The following is a 23,563-nucleotide window of genomic DNA, read 5'->3' on the forward strand; positions in this document are numbered from 1 at the left end:
GAATTGAGGGCTAGAAAAATACAATTCAGTTGAACTTTAATGTCATCTTTTGAGAAAGTAATCAAAAGTTATTACAACCATTAGTTACTGGGAAAAGTGATAACCAGACAAACTGGTTGTGACTTCACAACACAATCTGCATTATACCCCTCTCCTTGAAACTGTTCCAGGCCTACACAAAACCTTCTCCTGTCTCTTTTCAGCACAGTTGAATTCATTTGCTCATGTTAAATAACAACATGTAGGCTACTGACATCATTGTTCAGTGATTCAAAACTCAAGAGAAAATGTAAAACAACTCAGTAAAATACATTTATTGACAAAAAAAAGTTCAGTTGTCTTAATCCGTCCTTTTTAATTTTACACACAAAAATATCAAAATACTTTACAGGGCTTTTAATCTGAATATTGTCAAATTCTTCTTGATCAATTCTCTAAAACAAATACACTGTACAATGACAACGTGCTTGTCCTTTTTTAAAATTCAGTGCTCATTTCATTTCATTTTTTTTCAGGGAACAATGCATTTAAAATCTATGCATAGTTATTACTTGGTATTTAGCAATACATTTGAGAGACTTCACTGCATTTCATGCAATTCATATCCCAATAGGTAACTCGTTCTCCATCAAACATCATTCAGAGCCAGGTGCTTAAACATGTTCTAATACATAAAAGATACACAGTACGACATTCATAACATGGATTATCTTGGTTACCCAAACTTCAAAGCTTAAAAGAATGAATGTGTTTTTACACAAACATATTAAAGTATACAACTTGTATTCCAACAAAATTGAAAAGGTACTAAAAAACGATTTACAATTGGGCCCAAAATGCCCCAGTGCAACATGAGAAAGAAACCCCTTCAAAAATCCTTCGCAGCACTCTTTCAGTCAATCTCTTGGACGTTTTTCTTGCCTGGACTTTGCCTCGGTTTCGAGGCGACTCATAAGGACATACTTGGTAAATTGCAGACCTCCCTCTAGGAGTCATGTCAACGTGTAGACTCATGGGTTATCAACGTAATAAACATTCTCCTTCAGTCATTGCTACAGTATTTTTCAACAACTAATACGTTGCTTGAAGTTCCTTACTGACACCTACATTAACTACTAACAGAACAACCTAGTACTCAGGTATCACATGTATGGGAGATCATGTTTAAGAATGCAAACAGAAGAGAACTTGAAAAGGCCTAAGCATTTTTTAAAGAACACAGAAGAAAATATATGAGAAAATAAATAATCCCTTAGCTTGAGAGACAGAAATGTAGTTGAGTGGCATTTGTTAGTGAATAAGATTGATAGAAATACTACAAAGTTACGTGTACTGGAAGGAAAGAGAAGCTTATCATAGTCTAAGAGTTAGCTTGTGTTCTGAACGCGGGCTTCAACACAGTCCAGAAGGAAAAGCCAACATGATGTTGTACAGCAACAGCACCGGCAAAACACGCCGTCCAGAGCTGATAACAACTACACTAGTAACTCTACACGGTCGCAACAGCCCTTCAGCAACAGTTTCCAATGTGGCCGTCTTCAGCTAGTCGAAACGTCTGCTCAAACTATCTCCTATGACACCACTGTGCAGGCTTTACTGTAAGATTTTCAACAAGTCCTCGTTTCTCACTTCTCCAAAGCACAAACAACAAAAGAACATTGCATCTGAAGACAAAATTACAATACAAAATGATTTGACACTTTAGTTATCACTACGGTTATTCAATTCACACAACTGTTGAAATTATCATTGTTACCTATCAAAAGTATAAATGGGCTTAGGAGGAGTGCTTTCACTTTATTAAGTCCTCCATGTACCCCGTATAAAAACACTATCAAAGTAAGATGACAAGAGAATAAGCCTTTGGGCTCTTGATTTTCTCTGTGTATCTAGCATCATTAAGGCATTATCTATCCAGTATTGCTAAAAGAACAACTAGTTGCCAAACATGAAAAGAATATCTATGTACGAAAGTAACATAAAAAAAAAAACACACTTCAGGACAGAGTGCAAAATACTCATATAAAATCAAAAACTTGTCAGTCCCTAGTGGCCTATTAAGTACCCAACATCCTTTACAAGGTACTTTGTTGATGGCTAATTTGCTCTGTTAGCTATTAACATGCAAAGTGCACACTGGTTTAGGAAATACAATTAATTTCTTACTTACAATTTCCAAATGTTTGGTTTAGTCTGCTTAATCTCGGTAGCAACTGGTAGGATATAAAATTCTCTAGAAATTCTCAGGAGGGGTTGAATAAAACCTGGCGCTCAACTTTAAAGTCTCTACTGGACAACAGTGCCATTTTTAAAGTAGGTTCGGTGCCATTCTTGCATTCACAGGGATTAATACCTCAGACTTGTTTGGTGCATTTTTTCATTCCTGAGATTTCTGGTAGACTTTTACATCCAGTGAAGGCTATCGCGTTAATGAGTCAGCACAAAACGGGTACCAAACATCTCAGTATGGAAACAAATGGCAGATAAGTCTGAGATAATAACCAATATTAATGTCAAAATGACACATGACCCACATGTTGAAAACGGTGGCATCATTATCCTTTATGTAACAGGTGCTTGTGTGAGACTGTGATATATAGATTTGGATGAAATTTGGGTAGGGTGAAAACAAAGGGAAGACAAAATATCAAGGAAGACAGTTGAGGTTTCAAGAGGTGGCAGAAGTCTGATTCTCAGTGTCCTCGGAGAGGACAGATTGAATGGAAACATTGGTTCAAGCCATGGGGGAAATTAATACCGGTCAGTGCTTGAGAAGTCAAAAGTAAGACATTCTGACCTAATATCGCCAGAGTTCAAACTTATAGCCAAAACCCTGCAGAACACATGCAGAGATAAGTAGGAACTCGAGCTCTGCCTACAGAAGCAGCCCCATTGGTCTAGCTAACAAATTAGTGCAATTTAATAAGAGACCACTGTATTCATGCTCTCTGAAAGCTGCCTACACAAAAACCTATGAGAGGAACCTCTGATATAAAGAATTTGAAATCACAAAAAAAAAAAAAAAAAAATTGCTTAACGCTTAAGTCAGTCCCATTATACATTCATAAAAGAGGGTGTAAGATAAAGATGACAGAGAAGGAAAGACGGATAAGTCTTGGATGAGATATTTAAGTTGACTTCAGATCTTGATGGGGCAGATCAGTTTGAATGACGTATGGTGATTTCAGCTGCTCCCATTTAAACAAGAAATCTTAGCCATTCTTGTCTCCACCCTTCTCTCCTGCAGCCTGAAAGCAATATTTTAAAATTAAAAAAGGGAAAACATCTGTTGTTGTGATTATCCAAGCTATAGATATAATGATATTGAAAATAATGCAGTATTACTCACCCCAGGCTTGTGAAGTGCAGTGTCCTGCAGGCCAAAGAGACTGTTTCCTTGGCCGCCCTGCAGGGGTGAGGCTGTTGCTGAGGAGAGCAGGTTGGGTGACTGGGCGATCATGGGTGAGGTCGGGGTGGAGGTGAGTGCTCCTGTCAGCGTGAGGCGCTGTAGCTCTCTTTGTCTCTGCTGCTGCTGCTGCAGCATCTGGTACACCACCACCTGCTGCTCCTGGAGGGGCAGGAGAAAAGAGGCTTAACATGGCCACAAATAAACCTAAATCTCACAGTCCCACTCAGGTCAAAAACATTTTTTTTTTCATCATCTGAACACAGAAACTGACTGAGTGCTAAAGTATCTCTGACACTGTTACTGGTTTGCAAGGAAATAATCACTTTAATATGGAAAATGTTGTGGTAGTTGGCTGGCTGATTACAACAACCTTATAGTCACAAGCAAAAGTTTCTAGCACTCGCCTGGAAAAATCAAATGTATGTAGGTATACATGGAGGATACATTTGTCTTTTGTCATACTTTGGGTGGTGGAGACTATGTCATATACAGAATGGTAAATTCAATGAGCCAACTAGTCTGGACAAAATTCTCAAATCCATGCCACAATTATCCTTCAGTACTACTGAGTCACAAGCATACCATGAGGCCATATAACCCCAAATGTCAAATCAGAGGTTAAAGCAGCTGGACTGAAGGGTATATACACATAAATTTGAAAATATGTGCAACTCATTTTATTAACATTACACTTATTGTGAAACTAACCAAGTGTAATACTTATTAACAGCATTTGCAGTTTTCATTGTGTTTCATCCATCATCCTAAGTGTTAGCAGACTTAACACTGGCTAAAACGGATAATCCTGAAAATACTCGTGAAGCGCTACTGTAAATAAACACTGGAAAGGGAGCAAGTGAGAAAAATAGCGTAGCTGTTATTGTGATTACAGGAGTGAAGTTCTGTGAGGTGAGGAACTGCTGGAGCTGCTGCTGCTGGAGGAGAAGCTGCTTCTGCTGCTCTGACAGGAGAGAGGACCTGCAACAAAACCACCGACACACACACACACAGTCACCTGCACCGTCCAGACCAGACGGAGCCCGACACACAAGCTGATCAGGCCAAACAAACAGTGGCTTAACATGACTTTACTTAGAAGTGTCCTCACCCAGACATAACAGCAGCGTGCTCAAAACAGAGCAATGTGTCTTATCATTATCAAAGTAAACAGAAGCTGGTCGCTGAACAAAGCTTTAGCTATGATCAAAAAACTATGAAAGATAAAACTAGTATATACTGTATACTCTAAGTGTTAAAAGGAAAAAGTCCAACCTTAGACATTCTCACCTGCACTGTTATCAATCTGTGATGTTCACTGTGTTTCAGGAATTGTTTTGCTGTTGTTTAGGTTTGTTGTACTCACTGTCTACATTTTCTGTTGAACACCGGTGCAAAATGGTGAGTCAAGAAAGATGTTTTTGCTCTTTGATTCTGAAGGACTGACATCAAAACGTCCCAGTTACTGTTTATGTTTTAGATACTTGAAAAGATTTCTGCTAGCAGTGCTCGAAATATCTCAGTGTGCAATCATCTATATTTGGCCAGTTATTCACGGGACGCAGAAAAAAACCCACCACCCATCAACAAAGCTGGCCCAGAAATACAAAGTGTGTCAGCGATGTGTGTTTTAACGCAGTGAAAGTGTTTCAGGTGGATTTTTCCTTTAACTGATCGACACAGGCTGGATACATACGGGCTCACACTCTTGGGCAGCTGGAACCCCTGTGCCAGCGCTTGGGGGTTGAGAGGTGGAGGCTGGGGCCGCAGAGCGGGGAGCGTGGGCTGGGGGGTGCTCTGAACCGGTGACTGGATTACCCCGTTTAGACTGCCCAGCACACCATTCATGTTCAGCTGCGGACTGCCTGCCAGGGAAGCCATGAGGCCACCCACAACAGGCAGAGTGGAGCTGCCAGCTTGACTGATGGTCCCCAGCCCATCACTCAAACCACGAGTCAACCCGTTCAGCAGGGGCTGGCCGAAGGAGGCGGGGCTCTGCTGAGGAGGGGGGGTGCTCTGGAAGGAGAGGGAGGAGCTACTGCGGGACGGACTGCCGGAGTGGAGCTCCTGGAGGGAAGAAATTAAAGTACATTATAGCTATTACAGCAAATTTGAACTTTCTTAGAGGGTTGGGTTGTACAGTTACCTGGGCACTATATCATTTCCACATGGTGATGTTATGTCCTAATTAGTTACCCTGTGCTCCCCTGGGCTGCTCATCCACAGTACTGGATTTGTATCTCTCCATTCACTTCTGTAGTGCAGCAGAACAGCTCTCAAAATAACACTTTTAGTGCATAAACAAACCAGATCAGAGTGGATTATGCCAATATTAAAAACATTCCTGGTACCCATTTTTTGAAGAAATCAAATCTTGTTTGATGTTATTTTTGTCATTTGACTTGGAGAGTAGATCTGGCAGGTAGCATCTGCAGGAAACGTCTGCACAATAACCTTGCGCCAATAAGAAACATGTTAGTTCTGTCACAAATAATTGTAATTACACTACAGAAATAGGTACAGGGGCTTGTTGCTTTTTGTATTGGCATAATCTGTTTGTTTTTGTTCGTTAGAGGATATTTCACCACCATGTGGACTTGTATAACACCAAGGTACCTATACAACCAAACAGTGGACCAAAGTTCAATTTTGCTTTAAGTCATCAGCTGTTGGTTTTGGGATGTATTCAGTGCTTTTGCATCTCCATTTACGATGAGCTACAAGGTTACGAGGCCAGGATTTATTTGTTTGACCCAGGTCTATATGGTACAAGAAGGTGAGGGACTTGGAAGGATCTACAGGTTCTCACCTCAGAAGAGGTAACGAAGGAGGTGTCATTCAGGAAGCAGCTTTTGGAGAGGGGGCTCTTATTGGTGCTTAGGGGGTCTAAGGATAAGAGAGGCACAAACACAGGGACTAAGAATTAAACCTACAAAATCACAAAACGTACACAAACAAACACTTTTTCTGTTGTCAGTAAAAGCACTACGTATAGCATTTCAGTAGCATTCAATGAGCAATTACTGTCCTCATTTTGAGATATTTATAATTTCTGTACACAAACAAGATAATCAGCATTCTTCACTATAGTTAATACATGATTGATTGAATTTCATGGGGAATCTGCTATATAATTTTGTTGTACAAAGCATGGATATTGATTCATGGAACAAAACAGCAAGAGGGAAGTTCAGGCAGAGCAAGTAGCAACTTCCTCATGACAGGAAGCAATAGGATTTGTGAGAAATATGGTCTTGACACAGATTAGCACTATCAATACCACTGCCATGAGAGAGGCCACCAATGGTCTCAACCACTGTCTCATTTTTTAGAGTAATTATACCTATCAAAATTAACTTGATAATGATATGTTGATATTTAAAACTGCTACACGTAGCACATTTAATGACTCTCCAAATGGTTTCGGTGTATGCGGGTGGGAGAACAGGAAAGAGGAAGTGGGACAAAGTGCCCAAATATTTGATGTTGAGGTCAAAGGGGTGAACAGTGCACTTTTGTTGGGCCCTGGACCATGCAAATACCAAAGGAGACAGAAATGGTAGTTCCCCATGTTCAAAGTGGAGGTATGGGGCGAACAGAGTCTGACCTTGGGTGGATGAGAGGAAGTTGATCTGTGCAGAGGTGTGCATGGATCCCTGGGCAGAGTGGGCTTGTGGAGGGAAAGGCACGGCCAGCTCCACGTTGAGCAACTGTAGTCGCTCCTTCTTGGCCGTCAAGCTGAGGATCTGGTCCTGGAGACGCTGGTTCTCCTGCTGCAGGGAGTGTAGTGACTGGAGCATCTCCACAACTGGAGCAGGGAGAGGAACAGATTTTAAGGCGCATGGAAACAGCATTGTGGTCGTGTCTTGCTTCCACGATTTCCACGAAACGTCGTCAATAAAGACTATTGGGAGCTCGAATCCAGTGTGCGGATTTTCTTCTTTCTCGTTGCTTCCACGATTTGACATAGCACAACAGGATACTGAACCATAACAAACATGGAATGAGAAAATCAGTGACGGCAGTGGGGCACTTGCTGTAGCTGGTGAGGCAGGCCACTTTGCACATAATCTCAAGATGTCACAAATTTCCAGCCACTAGGAGTATACAAGCATAGTCTTATGAACAGGACACTGGGTTTTAGAGGGTAAAAAACCCAAAATGCCACCAAGTTGCCACTCAAATCACTCTGAATGTGGTGAAGTTGCTAGTTTTTTTGGGGGTTTTTTTGACGACGGGAGGGCCAAAGTAGGGTTGTTAAAAATCTGAGACAGTATTATAGGTTATAGGTTGGGTACATCTACTAATATGCCATCAAGCAATGACTAAAAGTGCACTCTTCTCCAGAGAATTAGCTCACAATGTGAAAAATAAAATTTTGATTTCATTGTGAGAGTGACAGAATGCACACCCAATGACACACTGGCCGTTGGGAAATAAATTGCACATTGCGATCTTCTTGCTTTGAGTTTATTTTTTGTAATGAAGTCACAGCAAGAAGAGGAAAGAAAAGAAGAAGAAAGAAGAAAGCAGACATACAGTATTCACTTCTTTGACTTTAACGGATATACCGATCAGTCTAGAGACTTGATGTAGGATTGCGTTGTTGTGAATCCACTATCAGCTTAACTAATTCAGAGTGAATTTCCTTTACAACACAAAACCTAGAACTCTTGTGCTGTAAAAAAAAAAAAAGAAAAAAAAAAAAAAGAAAAGTTCTCATATCACATTCATCATCTATTTAACATTTTGAATTGAGTGAATTTTGTGAGTGAACTGACCTCAATCCTGGTGTATAATTTTCTCATTAACATGTCAGTTTGAATTTGTCGCAGTTAAACAGTCCAGTGCCACAGGAAAAAAAACGTATGTCCATCACCAAGAGTGATCCGCTCTGTGCTTTCACTTGATCCAATTTAAATGATGACAGGTTCAGTGCTGCATGATGCCATAATCACAGGCAGTAGGTTTCAGTCAAAATTCATTTGATAATATACAAACTTTCTGGCTTTAAGAAACACTAAAAGAAATCAAGAAAAAAAATTGTGGTAGTCAGTGACAGTTACTTTTTTAGACCAAGCAGAGGGGGAAAAAATATGGAATCACTCAATTCTGAGGAAACAATTATGGAATCACCCTGTAAATTTTAATTCCCAAAACTAACACCTGCATCAGATTAGATCTGCTCGTTAGTTTGCAGTTAAACAGGAGTGATCACACCTTGGAGAGCTGTTGCACCAAGTGGACTGACATGAATCATGGATCCAACACAAGAGATGTCAATTGAAACAAAGGAGAGGATTATCAAACTTCTTAAAGAAGGTAAATCATCACCAAGTACCAAGGACCAAGTACAAACAACATGGGAAGGTTGTTAAAGGCAAGCATACTGGTAGACCAAGGAAGACATCAAAGCGTCAAGACAGAAAACTTAAAGCAATGTCTTGAAAAAAGAAAATACACAGCAAAACAAATGAGGAACAAATGGGAGGAAACTGGAGTCAACATCTGTGACCGAACTGTAAGAAACCACCTAAAGGAAATGAGATTTACATACAGAAAAGCTAAATGAAAGCCATTATTAACACCTAAACAGAAAAAACAAGGTTACAATGGGCTAAGGAAAAGCAATCGTGGACTGTGGATGACTGGATGAAAGTCATATTCAGTGATGAATCGCAAATCTGCATTGGGCAAGGTGATGATGCTGGAACTTTTGTTTGGTGCCGTTCCAATGAGATTTATGAAGATGACTGCCTGAAGAAAACATGCAAATTTCCATAGTCACTGATGATATGGAGCTGCATGTCAGGTAAAGGCACTGGGGAGATGGCTGTCATTACAACTTCAATAAATGCACAAGTTCACGTTGACATTTTGGACATTTTTCTTATCCCATCAATTGAAAGGATGTTTGGGGATAATGAAATCATTTTTCAAGATGATAATGCATCTTGCCATAGAGCAAAACCTGTGAAAACATTCCTTGAAGAAAGACACATAAGGTCAATGTCATGGCCTGCAAATAGTCCGGATCTCAATCCAATAAAAAATCTGTGGTGGAAGTTGAAGAAAATGGTCTGTGACAAGGCTCCAACCTGCAAAGCTGATCTGGCAAAAGCAATCGGAGAAAGTTGGAGCCAGATTGATGAAGAGTACTGTTTGTCACTCATTAAGTCCATGCCTCAGAGACTGCAAGCTGTTATAAAAGCCAGAGGTGGTGCAACAAAGTACTCGTGGTGTGTTTAAGTGTTCTTTTGTTGTTTTTTTTCATGATTCCAATTTTTTCCTCATAACTGAGTGATTCCATGATTTTTTCCCCCTCTGCTTGAGCTAAAAAAGTGACTGTTACTGACTACCACAATTTTTTTTCTTGATTTCTTTTAGTGTTTCTTAAAGCCAGAAAGTTGCCATTTGAAATGACTTTAGTTTTGTGTCATGTCTGTAATCTGCTTTTTTTCTACAAAATTAAACAACTGAATGAACATCCTCCGAGACTGGCGGTTCCATAATTTTCACAGAGAAAATTCTGTCTTTCCTACTTTAACAATTCAAACATTTCTCAATTGACACAAGAATCCCCAATAATTAATTATATATTTTTGAATATAAATTATTTATGTTAAAGCTAGAAAACTGAGGCATAATCTGTGATGACATTAAGATGGTAACTTGAATTGGAGACAATTCTGTGGACTCGTGGCATTACATCTAATGTTATTTTATAGCCGAAACATCAGGTTTAAGCGAGAAAATGAACCCCATCCTCTGAACGCTTTCTAAGTGATTCTCAATGGAGCTGTCAGTGCGACGTGCTTGGCATCAAAGACTAGAAGAACAAACAAACTCTTCTGTTATTTCTGTCTGTGGGGAACAGCAGTGAATGCTCACTGCTACAAAATGAATTGTTCTAGGGCATGGGAAATATATTTCAAGGCAGAAATTCTGTTTTTTCTCCAGAAGAGGAAAGGTTAAGAGACACTGAGTTTAAGAAGTCAGACGGATGTGCGGGAGATACAAATCAGAGACAGAGAAGGCAAGCAGAGTGAAGAGATGTTAAAAGGAAAGGTCAAAACTGCGTTTGGGAAAGCAAATGACAGTACAAAGATTCAAATAAAGCAAGAGGCTGTACTAAGTAAGAATGAGAAAAACTGGAAAAAAGTGAAATCAGTGGGTGGAAAAAAGTGAAGAATGAATTAGAGGTGTCCACAGAGACAAAGTGAGTCAGGGAGAGAAATATAAGGAGTTTTTTGGTTCAGGAGAGCGTGGAATATAAATGTCGTATGAATAAAGAACATACGAGAGACAGCATTTTCACGCGTTACATTGCACCATTGCTGCTTTGAAGCACTGTTCACAGTATGGTGTCTTTTTCTCTATTGCTATTTTTTGCTCCCAGCACATCCTGATACACATTATCATCTCTGAACAGCATCGAGTGCTGCATTCATGGAGTTGCAAAGAGCATAGATAAACAGCTACAGAATAAAATGCAGGTGTTCTTCATTTTCTGTGGTATTTGTGGCCAAAAATCCAATCCTGAAACATTTTCCAGTGCAAAACCTGAAAATCAGGCTGCATTATTCTAGAACCAATATAAATGATACTACGATGTGCCTCCTTCAGTTTCCGATGTATTCTGATGCGTTTATGTGCGCTGTTCAAACTGAGCTTTGTTTAATTTATTGTATCATTTGCGGTATTTAATTTCTAAACTGACTCACGGTGGGATCAATAAAATAATACTATAAATACTACTAAATTATGCACAGTGGAAGAAACTTGTGTGAACAGGAATTATCCAGGCTCACTCACTGTTGACTCCCATCTCCCCGTTGCCATGTTTCTCCAGGAGGAGCTCAATGTGGGAGCTGGCTGGAGGGACATTCTCTGGACGGGCTCTAACCCCGGGACCCAACCCATCTCTCTGGTCGAACAGAAGAGGAAGACAGCTCATAGGAGACCTGGGTGTGGAGGAAAGGAAAAACAACAGGGAGGAAAACAGCAATAAATTGCCATTGCACCAGCCAGGGTGGCGAGTTACCAGCAACTACAAGATCCTGATTAATCATGGCTTCGGTGCCTACGTTTTTCTAATCCACTTGATTAGAAAATCTACTCTATTTGAAAAAGGTTTTGGTTTTTATGTAATGACAACTGCCTGGGGAATGAATACCTAGTATTCATAGTGCTTTGTTTGAATGTAAAAACACAAGCACTGTAGATTATAGAAAGACATACCTGCCAAAATACTTTGTAAACCACCCGCCTATGTTTAAGCTCATTACATTGTTACAGACAGATAAACTAAGGACAGTGTGTAAACTAGGTGCCTTTTTGAGTAACGCTTTGACTCTGTTGCCTCTCTGAGCCAGACACTGACCGTTTATCTGCTTAATCATGTTAAGCAGCACTGGAAAGCGCTTTTCCCATTTGCACTTTGGAAAAAAAATGATCTAGTGTAATCTAGCCTTCAAATGTAATTGTTACTTAATGCCACTGTCACAAGCTGAGAGAAGAGAGAATGAGACGTACTGTGAAGAAAGGCTCTCTCTTGGTGAGTTCCCCTGACATGGGAAGCGACAGTCATCAAGATCGGACTCTGAGAAAGCAGAAAAAGGGTTATAACCTCTAAATGCATACTAAGCGCTACCCTAATTTCTGGAGATTTTCGTACAGAACAGCAGTAATTTCTTCATTCGAACATGACTTCTTGCTACATGAAGGTATTTATGTCCTGCATAAATAATGCAAATCTAAAGTTCCTGTGAAAATGTTTTTTGGTGGCTAATCTTGATGTGGAGGCAACTGTGAAAAAATAATGTTCATCCCTATCTCACTCTCTTTCACATGCTGTGTCTTTCTCGAACCTGGCAGTGAGGTCTGGGCTTGGCTCAGTAGTGGTGGCAGTGTGGGGGCTGTGGAGAGACAGCTGGCAAAAGGCTGAGAGGAAGTCAGACTATATGAAGTACTGGAACCTGGATGGACCTATGAGACAGGAAATAACAACATCTTACTGACATCATCTCGACTATCTGGAATGAAAAATGCGACAAAAAAAGCCTGCTGTTCATATGGTGTACATCATGAGCACAAGATAAGTAACCTATGTATTAAAGGTATATGACCGGTTTTCATGTCAAAACAGGTATGGACCATTGGGCATTTGTTGGATAAAATCTATCATCTACTCAAAATGTGTCCTGACATGAAAATACAAAAACAGAAAATATATAAAAACATATATACATAGTGCTACACACACACACACACACACACACACACACACACACACACATATATATATTTTTCCTCTCTGTTCCTAGAGTACCTGTGTGTTTGAGACAGCATTGACTGAAGGAAGAGAGAGAGTGGAGACGTGGGATGGGAGAAGTCCTGAGGAAAGAGGGGTACTACACATGCCCCCTCCTAGGGACAAGGAGGTGCTACACACCCCTCCACCTAGGGAAAGAGGGGTACTGCAGACACCCCCACCCAGTGTGAGAGGGTCCTTGAGACTGGAGTAGATGCCTGAGAAAAACAAAGACAGAGGTAAAGAAAGATTTTGATCATGCAACTTTTTCCTATGTGACTCTAAAAAGACAAGTGCACATGCACATACATGAACATATATGAATGCATGCTTGTGCGCACGCCCACTTGCAGGGGGGGAGCCATTCTCAAACTAGGGCAGGAAGTCTACCACTGACGTATGTGTGCACACAGAAACCACTATCTAGCATATTATCTGTACCTCCTACAGATTAAATAAATACTATGAAGCAGATTTAGAGAACAGTCTGAACTGCATAACCACCTGAAAGAAAAACACATGATGAAAAACAAACTGTATAAATGTTATTTTTACACGTCTTGCTTGGCTCCTGCTTTCAGGAGATGATTCGCTAAAATGTGTTGTCCAGATATACAAATAAGGTCCAACTGTGGTGCTGACTTGGCAAGTGTGCAATGGAAAAGTTTTACCTCTCTATAGTCAAGCTGCAAATAAACACCTCAGAGTGCAAACAGATAATGATACAGGCATTTTCACATGCACACATTTTCTTTCTAGTGGTGTGTGAACACACAGGAAGCTAGAGGGCGACCACACACACCCACTCTTAGACTCACCAGAGCCGAGCAATGAGTTGCTGCGGCCTGCGGAAAAACTGCCGGCAGAGGAGGATGAGAAAGAAGAAGAGGAGGTGGCGGTGGGTGGCAGGGTGGAGGGGAAGGCAGGGTGGGGAATGGAAGATGGGCTGGGATAGAGCGAAGAGGTTAAGGGTGGAGGAGGAGGTGCAGTGTGATGGTGGTGGTGATGGTGTTCCTCTTCCCTCCTCTCTCGATTCTTACTCCCTCGCGGACGCCCCGGGCCGTGACGGCTCTTCTTGTTTCCGCGGTGCCTCCTCTCGCGAGGTAGTGGCGGGGGGGTGGCTTTGTCCTCTAGGTCTGCCTCCTCCAGGATAGGGGGTGTGGTAAGGTGAGAGGGTTTGCACAGGGACTTGGACGGTTTGTAGTCTGCTGAGGTGGAGATCTTACGGATCTTGCTGCTGCTGCCCAGGCCTGAGGAGGAAGTGATGCGCATGATGGATCCAAAGGTAGAGATGGTGACCTTGGTTTCGAAAGGGCTGCCATTGCCCTCTGATCTGTCGTGACCCTGTGACCCTGTAAGGGGGCCATCGGCAGGGGTCAGCGCCGGTGGCTTGTGGTATTTACTGTCCTCTTCCTCCTCCTCTTCAACCTCCTCATCTTTGTCCTCTTCCTTTTCATCATCTTCCTCATCTTCATCCTCTTGGACTACTGTCCTCCTGTGACGTTCCTTACGGTCCTCGCCACTGTGGTCATCACCACCTCGGTCGTGGTCGCGCTCCAGACGTGAGGAAGAAGAGAACTGGTGGAAGTCCTGAGCCGAAGACAGGGAGCCACCTGCGAGAAAAAATATACTTAAGATACAGTTGAGTACAAAATGAGCATCTAAGTCAAATTTCAAGTTTTAAATAATGTGACCGCATTAAAAACTGTGACTTGACTAGTTTGGAAAAGTGTGTGGGCCTTACAGACATGGATGCCAACCGTGTTGATACCTGACATGTTTGACTTTTGTTATCTCTACTCTTCTTTCTAACACAAATTAATTATGGAGTGCCTCAAGGCTCCATTCTGGGTCCCATTTCAATCTTCCTCTGGTACCTGTGTTGAATGGACTAGAGGAGCAGGAGGAGGAGGAGCAGCTCTTGCCGGTGCTTCCTGTCTTCTTGCTGCGATGACCAAGGCTGTGAGAGCTCAGCTTCTTGGACTTTCCCTCACTGTCCTTGCTGTGATGACTTGAGGAGATCTGCATCAACACAAGCAGGTCATAAGAAAAACAGATTAGAGTTAAATAAGGCTGTGCCCCTAAAGCTGATGATTCAAATAATCACACAGACCTCTGCAATCAACTCAGAAGGGGAAGTCAAAGACTTTATTTTTTTTTTGGATTGTTATTGGGCATTGCAATATGGCAATAAAACAAGATGCATTGTCTTAAAATGCACTGGGAAAAATACTGCAATACGGAATGGTAAACTAGATATCCTTTTAGAACAGGTAGATGTGCAATTTATTGGATTAATTAATTGGAGAATTGCGGAGGACAGTACTGAAGCCACTCTGCCAATAGTTGATCCTGAGGCGACTCTGGAATTTCTGAGATGAGTACTTGAATTAACAGAATTAAGTTAATTACTGTCACAACTACTTTTGTCAGGTGTTTACCTAATTGGCTGGCATTTCTACAGTGTCTTTGAACTCTGACATTAACTCTCCCAACATTTTTTTTAATATACTGACTTAAGAATCACTGCATCAGCATTTCTTCACATTTAGCCTTCTGTCACACTGTGGCCAGTGTTGCACTGTAAGTGTGCTGCCTCTCATCATGTGTGTTGGCACTTTGTACCTTGTCTAAACTGCTGGTCATTGAGGAGCTCAGGCTATCAGAAGACTTCTTGTGACGCTCCTTTTGTCGCATCTTGTCCTTATGACTCTGAGAAGACAGAAATACATAGGACTCAGGCAAGTTCAGCGTCAGAGGACAAAAAAAGCGTTTCATACTCAAATGGAGCAGAACAATCACTGTTGAGGTTCAAACCCAACTGGGTTTTCTCCCAGTGCGTTCAGGCCTTACACAGTGGATCAAACACTCACATACTTACACACACATACCTCTGTGCTTACCTTCCTCTGTCTGTGGTGGTGGTGTTTGTCCTGTGAAGGAGAGCTGGAGCGCCCCCTAGAGTGGCCAAAGGAGCTACTTGTATTCTCACTGGAGCGCAACTTCTTCTGCTGTTCAAGCCAAAAGAACAGAAGAACTAAGTGTCTTGAGAACACAAACAAAATTTACCCGGAAAAGTTGATTTGAGCAGAATTTACTATTATTTTTTGAGTCCAATTGAAATGGAAATCTCATTTCATGACATGTATCTCTGATTAAAAGAAAACATGGGAAACTGGGAAAGCTTTTTGCGTTGGTGCTAGCATAATATTAAATGGCACAGACTAATTAAACAATGTTTGGGGAAGTGGCAACAAAAACATATCAGCTGTGATGAAGTACTGCTGTAGTCACAGATTTTATCATTACACTTAATGAATGTAAATGTGTATTGATGTGCATTTTTTAAAAATTGCTAGCATGCTAATCAGTGGCAAAAACAGACAGATTTTTTTTTTTAAACCAGCTACCTTTAAAATGAGCACCCAGCACAGTACAAGTTGCTAAGAGATGTCAATCATCATGATACACTCCTGAGTGTCAGTCAACAGTAAAATGCTTCACAGTGCATTCACAGCATAATTTTCTCACATTTTTTAGCCTCCATCAACCTCTTAAGCACCTCCTGGTAAGTTATATCCCTAAACTATACTAAAAACATGAGGTTCACAGTTTCTAGATTCTAAGGCTCTTACCATTTTGCTGTAATGGTGCTTGCAGTAGCCGCAGTATTTCACATTGTCAGCTTCTGGACCTTCCTCCTCACACAACAACCCAGCCATCTGAGCACTGAGCGAAAACAAAGGGTCAGGCAGGAGAAGGGACACACACATACACACACACACACACTCAAACACAGACCCCAGTTACACTTGACACTAGAGTCACCTGAGATCTTTTGTCAGTGATCGTGGCAGCATGGATTAAGTGACGGGTCTAAGCGCACAAAAATCATCGCTATCTGATCTTCCGGGCCAGATTTGGAGGTGGTCAAGTTTTGTATTGTGATAAGAATTCCTTGCAGTCTAGACACAATTCAGGCACAAAACAGATGAATGAACTGTAAAGAGATAGGAAACGAGAGCACGAAAAAGAAGCAGACACAGTCAAACCAATACGGCAATGGGAGCTGCATAATGGCCCTTTTCAGGCCTGGTGTGGTTAAAGTGCTACTGTTAACAACAGTAGCACTTGAATGCTGGATCTTAAAGCCCAGATCCATATTTTGTGTGGATTGGGCTGGAATGGTTGAGTGGACATGGTCTGCATTTCTATCTACAGGTCATATCCATAAGGATCATGCTGGCTCAACTATACAGAGTCTCAGAATGCAGACAGAATGCAGTCCGTGTCTACTCAACCATTATAGGCCGGCTGGGACATCACACTTCTGTAGATTTATGGCTTTAATAAATGACAAATACATCTGCTATACATACTCTGTTCTAACTGGCAATAACTGCATTCTGAGGTCTGGTATTTCTGAATAAATAGCCACTGTTTCACACCTTATCAGACCGCTCCGCTATCAAGACATCCTCTCAAACTAACTTGTGTCTTGTGCCCAACACATGTTACTCCTTAATATCTGCAGACAGTCTTGCAGGACTACTTTTTAGCAGGAGCCTGTAAGCTACTTTACCTTATAATGAAATTAGTTAAATAAATGTTTCTGTCAAATGCTTCATGCCTTTAAGTAGCCATGCCACTGGTAGAAAAAAAAGTTCACACAGATAAGAGAGATTAGGAACTGTTTTATCTTGTCAATGATTATTTTGTGATCATGATGACATATGTTGTAGATGACAGATCTTCTACATAACATTCACATTCCACACAAACCTAAATATTTACCAGGTGACATGGAAAGCTTGTCTGCAGCCCTGTCTGTTACAGGTCATGCAAGCTCCGCAGGCAGCCTTGCTCTCCCTCCCGTGGTCCTCACAGATGTAACATGTCTAATGGAGCAGCAAAGAAGGACAAAATTAATTGAAAAAAAAAAAAGAAAGAAAGAAATTACTTTGCCCCTTTGCTATATACGTGAGCTCTTGTTGCACTGGCGTCACCAGAAACACTCCTAGACATCTGCTTAACTTGGCTAAACCCATTCATGTGTGGCCAAGACTTTGGAAATTAGGGTTTTAGAGTGCAGGGGGTAGAGTTATCGCATCTTATGTCACTGATATGTAACTGAGTATGCACGCACACACGCACACACACGCACACACAAATAAGGGCAAGCACACACACAGACCCACACACAATTTTTGCAGTTCTTGCTCAGCCTCTCCCCAGTGTGAGGGGGTTGACTAGTGGGGGCAGAAGAGGCCTAGCAACAGGTGCTGGACAAAGGAACAGCGGGCTCTTTACCTTCCTCCTTCAACCCTCTCTCTTTCGCTTTTTCTCTACTCTTCCTCTGCCTCCTACCCCCCACCCCCCTCCACCCCCCACTCCACTCTCATTTGCCCCCGCAAGATGTCAGCTATGTAATGAAAGGCCGGAGAAATAACCATCTGGGTATGTAAAAGGAAGAGTGGCTTCTCAAGTTTTTGCTGTCCATTGTAACGCTGTCTAGGAATGCGGGCAGCAAATCTGGATGAATGGCTCTGACAGGGTAAAGCTGCATGCAATTTACTGTAGCTGACACAGTAATATGAGACCAGGCACTAAGACACTCACATATGTACAGTACGTTCATGTGCTAGCGCGCACACGCACGCACGCACACACACATGCACACACATACACAGCATCTCAGTTAGACTGCAATACAGATGTAATCCAATGATATCAAGTTTTCATTGAAAAAGACTGTCTAAGAGGGCCTACGTTGAATATCGATTTCTTTGTAATGTGCATCCCACAAAGGCTGTTGCCTCTAAAAGCCTTGGCGAATGCTGGATACACAGCACTCTACCTCTGCTTCCTATACACACTGCCAACTATCAAAGACTGTACAGAGAAGGGGGAAAAAAAAGGTAAAGGGCTGAGGTTACAAGCTGTAATGGCCTGAGACTAGTCTGTAGTTAAATGGTTTGCTTTACTCCCCCAAAAAAGAGAAACAAAACTCTTAAAACAACACATTGGCAGAATATTTCAGATCCAGCATTTTCAACGCATATGTGTAATGACGGATATGACGTCTGTTTCTCAAAACATGTCTTTCACTTGATCCTGTGATCTTTGCAAATCAGTGCAGACTGTGAAACTCTACAAGCTGTCACTATGTCACTGCACCAATGAGAACAAGGCAAATTGCTTCACATTTATTGCAACTGGAGATTAAATAAAGATACATGATGATTAGATGTCATGAATATATGATGTTCAGCGTCTTACAGCAGTTATTTTCTGATGAAATGTTATAACTGGCATGTTTCTTTGGACATTTTACCAACTTCCCCTCAACCCGCCTCATCTCCTTCTTCTTCGTTTTGTGATTTCCCACATTTCCCCGCATGCCTTTCAACAACCCACAGAGAACGGGCACAAATTTGCTGCATTCAGCTGTGGGTTACACGTGTAGGTGGAAAGAGTGATAGCAAGAGGTTTTCCAGTAAAGAAAAAAGTCACGCCTCCTTTACTGTAAACCTCAACATGCCATGTGGCTGCATTGCACTGTGGACTATACATGTGTCTGCCTTTTCTGTGATGGATTTCTCTTGGTGTGATTAATGAATGTTGCAGCAACCTGCTTTTAGATTCTGAGGGACAGATAATTTAGATAGCTGAAAAAACTTAGCGCGATCAAACTCCATTGTAGCTGTGCTGAAAATGTCTCAAAATGACATCACATCATATACAGTATGTTGGACCAATTATCCACCACTGGATAAAATGGGCCGCCAAATGCTAATGTTTTAACAACCTATAAGCGCTTCAAGGTGGACTGATTCTGCTCAAAGGAATTCCATCCACAGGTGAAAGGAAAAAAAAGCTGTTTTGACAGCTGGCACACAGTCAAAAGCCAGAGGAAGAGTGTTATATATATATACATGTGTGTGCATGTGTGTGTGTGTGTGTGTGTGTGAGAGTACCTTGATGTATCTCTCATGGGGGACATACTGCAGGACGATGGGCTCCATGGTGAGGACGTTGGCAAACTGCACCTCGGGGATATAGAGTGCACACACAACGTGGGCCCAGCCTGACGGTGACATCAGCGGTGGTTAGAGAAGTAGCATGCAAATGTGGGTACAGGCATGCAAAAACGCCAGCACACACAAAATACACTGAGAATCTGAAAGCTATGGAACACCGAGCTAATACTGAGTTGTAGGGGTGGGAAAAAAATCGATTCACTTAAGATTCACGATTCCTTTTTTGAATTATTTTTTAACTACTTAATGTATTTTAAGTAAAGATATTGGTATCATATGAAACTAGGCCAGTGGTCCCCAACCCAGTCCTCAAGGATCCCCTGTCCTGTCCTGCAGGTTTTCGCATCAGCTCTACTCTTTCACACCTGATCATGTAAGGGCTTCATGCTGATTGTTGAAACAAATCTACCTGAACAGGGCATGCATAAAGGTGTGTGGGCCTTAACTGGGTCAGGTGTACAAGAGTAGAGCTGGAGCAAAACCCTTGAGGACTGGGATGGGGACCACTAAACTAGACAACGCAAGGAATCCATTACTACCAAGCATGTCACGCTATGTTGTTGGCAAGTGGACTAAATATCGCTCCCAATCAGGCTACATTTCAGTGAGGGAAAAACTAGCACTTTCAACGGGGTCCCTTGACCTCTGACCTCAAGTTTTCTGAATGAAAATGGGTTCTCTGGGCGCCCATGGGTCTCCCCTCTCCAGACAGGCCCACCTGTGTTAATCCCATGCAGTTTGGGCCACAAACCATGAAGTACAAATGTGTTGTGGCCTGTTGTAAACTGGTGTGTTTGTGCAGACTGGGGCCTAAACAGTCTTGGAGTTGCATCAGTTGGCTTTGACTGGAAAGCTGAGACTCTTGTGGATTCAATGAGCCACATTTGAGTCATGTGTGATGATGTTAACAGTCCTCATAGTAGCCATGTCATTGTAGTTTGACCATATTTGGAACTTGACATTACTGTATAAAATGACCTATCATGACCTTAAGATATTCACAGCTTCATGAGATTTTATTTCCTCAAACTAGAGAATAATTCAAAAACCAAAAATCACAATAGATTGTAATACATAATCACAATACATATCGAATTGGCATCCAAGTATCAGGACAACATTAAAATAGGAGATAACCATATCGTCCCTGCTCTACTGAGTTGCACCCCCTCTTGCACAATCTGTGTCTAAACTGTCTGTCAAGCACTTCTTGAACCTGTCTCATTTCCTTCGTCTCTCCCAGCGTGTCTCATTCAAACTGTTCAACACTTAAAACATAAGAAGGGGTGAGTACGTTTAGATAGAGTTTAGGGTTTGGAGTAACAAGACAGGAGCAGTGTTCCCAAGTTTACCTCCGCTGTCTGTCCTCTTGAGGGCGCCATCCTTGTGGGGGCACAGTTCACATCTCTGGGGTAGGAGAGAAAGTGCCATCAGCACCAAGAGGTGATAATGAGAGAAATAATGAATGACATGTCCTGTGTGGGCTTGGTGGAGGCTTCACTTACCACGCGCGCCGCCCTCTCCTGTGACTCACACTTACGGCAGAACCACGGCCCTGTGGGCACCTGAACAATGCCATAGCATGCTGTGACACACACACACACACACACACACACACACACACACACGTGGTAGGTCAGTTATATCATATTCATTACTTTGTAAATCTTTTCCTTCCTGTGTTTCTCATTCAAACTGTGTAACACTTTCACAATATGGAGATACACACATGAGTATGTGCAGGTTTACATACAGTGCAGGCATATGTGTACCCCCACCCCACCCCCTTTCTGTGTCTCACCTTCTTTCTGTCTTACTCTTTATTTTGCAAAACATGACACAACCAAGTATTTTTTGCCTACTTTGTTCGGTTTCTTATACTGTGCTGTGCTGTCTCCAGCTGTTTGCGACTGTATGGCTGTCTTCTTGGTCAAGTCTCTCTCGGATAAGATATTCCCAGTGTAGTGGAACTTACTTGGTTAAATATAGACTAGCCTAAGCATAAAAAATGATAGCACATCGCAAATGATAGAGTCTACGAACACAGCTCACAACTCGGTGCGTCAACTTCAATTTCATCTGCCTATGCTGCCACTCTTCAAACACTTCAGACACTTGATGATTTACACCTCAGCTCTGCTAACTTTCAGGGACAAAAAACATCTTTGCCTCAAAAATGGCTGAGGAGGGAAGAGTGAAGTCGGGCCGGCACACAGCTAGCAGCTTCGGGGGTTAGTCCGGGAACAAGTCCAAACAGCTTCTGACCCTCTCATAGCTGCATTTTGCGATGCATTACAGCAACAAAGCATGTGGACACAGTGCGCTAACAAGGTAACAATGTATCCAAAACGGGCCTCGCCGGGTTTGTCGTAAACGCCTCTTGCATTACGTGTGGTGACTTTGAACCCAAAAGGGCCACGCGCATCCGAACCCGAGGCGCGCGGCGGCGCCATAAGGCTCGGTGTCATCCTGCTTGGCCCTGTGTGTCTAACCATGTCAGCGCGCGTGCTGAAAGGCAACAAGAAACAACAAACACCCCAACCCCTCCCACACACACACATAGCGCGCACACACACACACACACACACACACACACACACACACACACACACACGCGCACGTACGCACGCAGGCAGCGACCTACCAGCCTACCTAGCTACACCTACCGACCTACCGACCTACCTCCAGCCGCCGGCCCATCCCTCAGAGCGGCGCGCTCAGTACAGAGTAACGGCAGTTACCTTGGTGCACAGCGACGCTGCAGCCGTGTCCATCACAGTAAACCAGCGGGTTCTCAGCCCAGCCTCTCTCGTCTGAACACACGCAGCAACCTCCGACCATTTCCCGCATGCTGCTCCCATATGAAGAAATGTCTTCTCGACCTCAGCTCGGCGACGACTCACTTCTCGCCCAGGGCTGTCAAGTGGTCCCCGACTTTATCACCGTGTCGAGCATATTCGTGGGTCGTTATGTCGCGCAATTTTGCGCAGTGGAGAAACGAAATCTCAGCGTGGGGTTTCTGGTGCTGCTACGTTTTTCCGTGATGTCCTCCCCGTCCCCATAGAGCCGATGCAGTGCGCATGCTCATATCTGCTTCCCTGGGTCGAAATAAGTCACAGAAAAGGTGGCAAGTAATATTATTATTTTAAATAATTCCCCTCTCTGCAGCGAGTCACTATAATAACACGAGGCTGTTTTCATTGTGAATCGCCAGCTGCTGATCGCTGTCCTGCAGAGCTGTTTTTAAAATTAGATTAGTAGAACATGTGGATGAATCAGTCAAAACCGCTGGCTGGCTCTCTCCCTCTGCTGCTGAGCCAGTTTAGTTGAATAGCGCCATCATCAGGGGGTCAACGGGGTTGCTAGGCAAGGATTACAAATTGTTTCACCATTCCATACCCTGGCCTGAAATGAAAAACATCCAGCAGATATTTATTTTTGGCAGCTCATTTCGTTTGTTTGATTCAGTATGACTTGTGAATCCCATACGTTCGTGCTGATCTAAATACAGAGGCACACCTTTTCCACCAAATCATTTAATTGTCTCCTTTTATACAAGTAGTTTGAACTCTCAGCATAGTAACAGCAATACAAGGAAATTCAAATTCCCATTTGTCAAGATCTATCTGCTCGGTGTTGTACTAATATTTACACTATATGTGTGCCCCATGTGGGCTCATTATTGGTATGAACTTTGACCTCTTTGCTTGATGTTTAGTCATTCATCCGGTCTGTGTGATGTTTGTTGTGACAGCTAAAATGCGTCAGTATTTTATTGTTCATTTTGATCTGATGCTCAATCTG

The 23,563-nt window shown here is 42.3% G+C and overlaps 1 protein-coding gene across 3 annotated transcripts; it reads right to left on the reverse strand.

Annotated features, from left to right (window-relative positions):
• Positions 1-290: 290 nt before the first annotated feature.
• Positions 291-22,805, reverse strand: LOC115364557 (protein AF-17-like). Of its 3 annotated transcripts, none has more exons than XM_030059116.1 (20): positions 22,501-22,805; positions 21,265-21,344; positions 21,112-21,166; positions 19,697-19,806; positions 17,514-17,617; positions 16,355-16,448; positions 15,623-15,730; positions 15,345-15,431; positions 14,597-14,741; positions 13,538-14,332; positions 12,738-12,937; positions 12,277-12,394; positions 11,942-12,008; positions 11,222-11,370; positions 7,014-7,214; positions 6,216-6,292; positions 5,103-5,473; positions 4,300-4,387; positions 3,350-3,568; positions 291-3,248 (listed from the first exon to the last, which is right to left on the reverse strand). In XM_030059116.1, the coding sequence occupies exons 1-20, from the start codon at positions 22,607-22,609 to the stop codon at positions 3,213-3,215; spliced, it is 3,213 nt and encodes a 1,070-aa protein (XP_029914976.1). In that variant the 5' UTR covers positions 22,610-22,805; the 3' UTR covers positions 291-3,212. The 3 variants fall into 3 exon arrangements, with proteins under 3 accessions (XP_029914976.1, XP_029914975.1, XP_029914977.1); XM_030059115.1 differs by having other exon boundaries at positions 15,611-15,730; XM_030059117.1 differs by lacking the exon at positions 22,501-22,805 and adding an exon at positions 21,561-21,876 and having other exon boundaries at positions 15,611-15,730.
• Between the last annotated feature and the right edge of the window lie 758 nt (positions 22,806-23,563).

Source organism: Myripristis murdjan, chromosome 1, assembly GCF_902150065.1.
Source record: "Myripristis murdjan chromosome 1, fMyrMur1.1, whole genome shotgun sequence".
Taxonomy (NCBI): domain Eukaryota; kingdom Metazoa; phylum Chordata; class Actinopteri; order Holocentriformes; family Holocentridae; genus Myripristis; species Myripristis murdjan.